Here is a 6438-nt window from a genome sequence, read left to right on the forward strand (position 1 = left end):
GATTTGGTCCTCAGAACTCCAAATTGTCTCCTGATTCCAACCAAGAGTGATCCCTGAGCAGAGCCTGGAGTAAGCCCTGAGTACCACTGTATCTGGCCTCAAAACAGAACAACAATGGCAACAACAAAAAAGGAGTAGTAGACACAGATGCAATATGATTTTAATTATTATATAATAACATCTTTCATTTACTTTTAAACAAAGAAACATTGAAATGAAAATACTAGATAATAACCTTTACATATATGCTTTCACATTACTATTTTCAGTAACTAAAATAATGCTCAGATACTCTTATAAAATTATTATGTAATAATTACAGTACTATGTCATAGTGTTATAATACTATAATATAGTTATATAATATACTTTTGTTATTTATACAAATATAAGATTGAAATAACAAGAGCAACTAGGAACCTCAGAAGAACTAATCTGTATGCCATGAAATGTTTCTACGGATAGTGAATTACTGTCTGCACAAAATTCTTTTCACAGAATCTTTTACATCTCTATTTCTCAGGCTGTAAATGAGAGGATTTAGCATTGGTATTACAAGGGTATAGAGTACAGCTACAATCTTGTCTTGCTGTGGTGAGGAGATGGCCCCAGGTTGAGCATACATGAAGAACACAGTCCCATAGAATAAACTCACCACCGCTATATGGGAGCCACACGTGGAGAAAGTCTTACTCCTGCCATGGGTTGAGGGGATCTTTAGAACGGTGGAGAGGATATAAGCATAAGAAACCAGAATGATAGTCGTCGTGCTGATGATGATGAGGGCAGAGATAATAAACAGTACAATCTCATTCACAAACGTGTCAACACAGGAGATCTTGATGAGGGCTGGTACGTCACAGAAAAAGTGGTCCAATCTGTTTTCTCGGCAGAAACGCAAACTGAAGGTGAAACCTGTCTGTATCATGGAGTTGATAGAACCACAGATATAAGATCCTGTCACCAGCCTCACACATGCTTTATGGGACATTTTCACAGGGTAAAGGAGAGGGAAGCAGATCGCTGATAAACGATCATATGCCATTACGGCTAGCAGAAAGCCTTCAGTTGTCACAAACAGAGCAAAGAAGAAAAATTGAGTGGCACAGCCATTGTAAGAAATTTTCTTTTCATTAGACAAGAAGTTGGCTAACGTTTTAGGAGCAATGACTGTGGAGTAGCAGAGATCTAAATAGGACAAGTTTTTCAGGAAGAAATACATGGGTGTCTGAAGTTTGGAGTCCACATTTATGACAATTATCATGGTAATATTTCCCACCACAGTGACCGTGTAGATCAGCAAAAACACTAAGAATAAGAGGATCTGAAACTTTGGAGGGGTTCTGAATCCTAACAAGATAAACTCAGTCACTTCTGAGTAATTTCTATTAAGCTCACTCTTCATAGCTGAAATATAGGAGGAACTGGAAAGATGGCAAAAATAAAAGAATCAAGTGATCAGAATTTTAATAAAGTTATCAAAGAAAAATATGGGAAAATATATTTTAAAATACTGTTTTCAGTACCTTACAAAACACTAAAATTAAGATGACTACATTTTTTTGCCCTTTTTTTTCTTTTTGGGCCACACCTAGTGATGTTCAGGGGTTACTCTGCACTCAGGAGTTACTCCTGGCAGTGCTTTTGGGACCATATGGGATGCTGGGAATCTAACTGGATTGGCCACGTGCAAGGCAAACACCCTACCTGCTGTGCTATTGCTCAGCCCCAAGATGATTACCATTTTAAAAAGATTTTCCTACTAAAGAAGTCATCTGAATTATTATAACATTTTTAGATATACTTATTAGCAAGGGCTGGAGCAATAGCACAGCAGACAGAAGCGTTGCTTGCGTTGCATGTGGCCGACCTGGGTTCGATTCCTCTGCCCCTCTCGGAGAGCCCAGCAAGCTACCAAGAGTATCTCGCCCACATGGCAAAGCCTGGCAAGCTACTCATGATGTACTCAATATGCCAAAAAACAGTAGCAAGTCTCACAATTTGTTGTGATATGCTACTGGTGCCCACTCTAGCAAAATCGATGAACAATGCGAGGACAGTGCTACAGTGCTACTTATTAGCAGATAATGCAAATTTGCCCTCTAAGTGTGGAAAGTGCACATTCTAGGAAAGTGTCTGGGAACAAGAGCTTGCTTTGCTTGAGTGGCTGTAAGATTAACTGTTGGGACCAGAGTGATGGCACAGCAGGCTAGGGATCCTTGCCTTGGGCATTATCTTTGCCCTTGGCCTACCCAAGTTCAGTCCTCAGCATCCCATATGGTGCCCAAGCATATTAAAGCATTTGAACTTTTCATTTTGGAAAGCAAGCAAATTCGAAGATCTTGGACATTTTTATCAAAAATATACAAATCTAATAATAAGTAAAAATATCCATGCAGAGAAAAGAAAGAAGGCATAGTAGAAAATCTAAAGGTAGAAAGTTTTTTAAAGGAAGACAAGTGGGACTGGAGTGATGCACAGAGGGTAGGGCATTTGCTTTGCATGCGGTCAACCCAGGTTCGATTCCCAGCACCCCATACGGTCCCTCAAGCACTGCCAGGAGTAATTCCTGAGCGCATGACCAGGGGTAACCCCTGAGCATCACCAGGTGTGACCCCAAAAGCAAGGAAAGAAAGAGAAAGAAGGAAGGAAGGAAGGAAGGAAGGAAGGAAGGAAGGAAGGAAGGAAGGGGAAGGGAAGGGAAGGGAAGGGAAGGGAAGGGAAGGGAAGGGAAGGGAAGGGAAGGGAAGGGAAGGGAAGGGAAGGGAAGGGAGGGGAGGGGAGGGAAGAGAGGGAGGGAGGGAAGGAAGGAAGGAAGGAAGGAAGGAAGGAAGGAAGGAAGGAAGGAAGGAAGGAAGACAAGTGCTTTTTATTTATTTACTTTGCTTTTGGAGTCACACCCAGTGATGCACAGGGGTTACTCCTGGTTCATGCATTCAGGAATTACTCCTGACCATGCTTGGCGGACCATATGGGGTGCTGGTAATTGAACCCAGGTCGGGCCGCCTGCAAGGCAAATGCCATACCCGCTGTGCGATCACTCCAGCCCTGAAAAGTGATTTTTCAGGGAACATAAAAATACAGTACAAAGTTGGGGCCAGGACACTGGGAAGAGCTCTTATTTTATCATTGACCCACCCACGTTCCATTCCCAGAACCTGCAAGATTGATCCCTAAGTGCAAAGCAAAAAGTAAGCCCTGAGAATTGCTGGCTATGGCCACAAACCCACAACAAGCAAACAGAACTAAAGTACAGAAATATAAAAAGTCCAGAAGTAGAAAAAAAGAAGAAATATTTTTCTAATTTAATTAATGGGGAAATGTATACAAAACAGATTTAAGAGGCCTATTGTGAGTCATAAAACAGAATAGCATATGGTCTACTATTCAGTAACTTATAATGTATTAAGAAAGCTGATAAAGGATAAATTTTAAAATACACATACTATGAAATGTATTTAACAGATGAAAAAATTATCACTGTCACTGTTCTCCCGTTGTTCACCGATTTGCTCGAGCGGGCCCAGTAACATTGTGAGACTTGTTACTGTGTTTGGCATACCTAATATGTCACGGGGAGCTTGCCAGGCTCTGTCGTGTGGGTGAGATACTCTCGGTAGCTTGCTGGGCGATCCCAGAGGAGCGGAGGAATCAAACTCGGGTCGGCCATGTTGGCTACATGCAAGGCAAACTCCCTACCTGCTCTGCTATCACTCCAGCCCGAATAAATTATATACAACATAATCATGAACTGTCTCATATCAAGTCTCAATTTCTTACCCACTGTGGCTTCTGTACTTATTTATTATGTTAGTATCAATTTAATCCTACTACAAGATAAACTTTATTTAAGCATTAAATGTTAATAGAAATATTTACTGATTTTAGATATCAGAAATGAATATTAGCAATAAATAAATTAAATGACAGTTTCAAGAATATTATCTTAATTGGTTCTCTCCTTATATTTGAAATTGATTATATTGTAAAAAATAGGATAGAAACAAACCTGAGTTCCACAGGAACTTGACTTGCCTTTCCTCACAGTTCAAATCATTATTCAAATTTCCTAAGATATTAAAAATCATAGCTTATCCTTTTATATTTGAAAAGTTCATCATACTATCTTAGTGGTTTTAAACCAACAAATAGACTTGAAATGGGCCCTGAGAGAAATTCTCTCCTGGGAAAGGAAACCAGAGTGAATGGGCATTCTCTCTGTAAGACAGTCACAGGGGACGAGCCGACTTTCTCATAAGTAATGCACATTCTATTGTAATATTAGAGGAAAATGAGAAATAAGTTATTAATTAGGAAACTTTCCAGTCTTAGAGAATGTTCGATGTTGTCTCTAGAGAGCATGAGAACTAACCTCCTACTTATAGAACAAAATACCAAAAAGCAAAACAAAACACACATTTGATTGAGAAGTGCTGTATTTTTCTTTTTCATAATTTATAGAAAGAAATATTGACCATTTTTCATTTGACTATGTTACAGTTCTAACAGTTAGAAATCCATTTCTTTGCTATAAATATATCATGCTTGAATTGATCTAGAGTAAAGTCAATATTGAGAATAAATGTTCAAGGAAATCATTTATAAGAGAGGAATATTTAAATGACTTAAAAAAAAGCAAGAGCAGGCAGACATAACTGATCATCAGAAGTAATAACCATGGTTTGGTCTTCCCACTAGGAATAAGAACCAAAAGGACAAATACACCAAGAAGTAAAATAAAAGAGTAAGTCCCTCTTCATACATCCTCAGTTCAATCACCCATGTGTAAGCAGATACAGACAATCACTTCATCACTGCCATCACGTTGTCCGTCGATTTTCTCCAGCGGGCACCAATAACGTCTCTATTCCTCCCAGCTCTGAGATTTTAGCAGCCTCTCCTTACTCATCTTTCCCAGTGATTGAAGGCTCTTTCAGGGCCAGGGGAATGAGACCTGTTATTGCTGATTTGGGCATATTGAGTATGCCACAGGGAGCTTGCCAGACTCTGCTTGTGCCGGTGGGATACTCTCGGTAGCTTACTGGGCTCTCTGAGAAATATATATATAGAACTTCCAATATATATATTGGAATGGCCCTCCCATTGTTCATCGATTTGCTCGAGCGGGCCCAGTAATGTCTCCACTGGAGATTTCGGTTACTGTGTTTGGCATATCTAATACATCACGGGTGGCTTGCCAGGCTCTGCCATGTGGGCGAGATACTCTCGGTAGCTTGCCGGGCTCTCCGAGAGGGGCGGAGGAATCGAACTTGGGTCAGCCATGTTGGCTGCGTGCAAGGCAAACGCCCTACTGCTGTGTGTGTGTGTGTGTGTGTGTATATATATATATATATATATATATATATATATATATATATATATATATCTGAACCCCATCAAATATGGTGTGGTAATTATGAAAAATGAGTAAGAAGTGGCAAGCTACCGAGAGTATTCCGCCCGCATGGAAGAGCCTGGCAAGCTATCCGCTGTGTATTCGATATGCCAAAACCAGTAACTACAACTGATCTCATTCACCTGACCCTGAAGGCTTCACCGACATGGCAGCACTGAGAAGGATGAGAAAGGAGAGGCTGACAAAATCTCAAGGCCGACCTAGGCTGCCACAACGAAGAAAGACAAAAATGATCGTCTGTACTTTCAATGCACGTACGCTAGCATCAGATGCATCAATCGAGGACCTGATGGTACAAGCGCCAATGATCAAGTACGACATCATTGGTCTGACCGAGACAAGAAGGCATAAATCTCACCATGCCGTTTTCGACACTGGAGAAGAATTGTTCCTCAGAACATGCGATAAAAGAGGTGTTGGAGGCGTCGGTGTCCTTGTCAACACAAACTTGGCCAAGAGCATTCATTCGAATGCCTAACAACCCGAATCGGACGTTTACATTTGAATAGATGTGGCTCACTGCCTGCAGTTTCTATCTTCGTTGTCTGCGCACCAACATCTCATTATGATGAAAGAGAAATCGAGAAGTTCTACATGGAGCTAGAGAAGTTCTATAAAGAAGACAACACCTTCTACAAGATCATTGTGGGTGATTTTAATGCCAAGATAGGACCGAGAAGATCAGCTGAAGAACTTCACATCGGGACCCATGGCCTAGAATGGAACGAACAGGGTGAGAGACTGTCTGAGTTCATCATGTCGACCAAGACCATTCATGGTAACTCACAGTTCCAGAAGGCAGAATATAAACGATGGACATGGGAGTCTCCCGGTGGACGATTCCACAACAAAATAGACCACATCATATTCAATCGACGGTTTTGCCTGACTGATGTCGCTGTTGTCCCAAAATTTCGAACGGGATCGGACCACCGTCTCCTTCATGCAAAATTCTACTTCACAGAGCGGGGAGAAAGGGCTGCAAAGTTCAAAAAGAGAACTCCCAGAATGACCACCAACTG

General features: G+C 40.9%; 1 protein-coding gene across 1 annotated transcript; it reads right to left on the bottom strand.

The window, feature by feature from the left end:
• Positions 1-469: 469 nt before the first annotated feature.
• Positions 470-1405, bottom strand: LOC130024900 (olfactory receptor 12-like). The gene has a single exon (XM_056115721.1). It carries the CDS (start codon positions 1403-1405, stop codon positions 470-472), a length of 936 nt encoding a protein of 311 aa, XP_055971696.1.
• Positions 1406-6438: the final 5033 nt, after the last annotated feature.

This window comes from Sorex fumeus, unplaced genomic scaffold (genome assembly GCF_029834395.1).
Source record: "Sorex fumeus unplaced genomic scaffold, SorFum_2.1 ptg000029l, whole genome shotgun sequence".
Classification (NCBI taxonomy): domain Eukaryota; kingdom Metazoa; phylum Chordata; class Mammalia; order Eulipotyphla; family Soricidae; genus Sorex; species Sorex fumeus.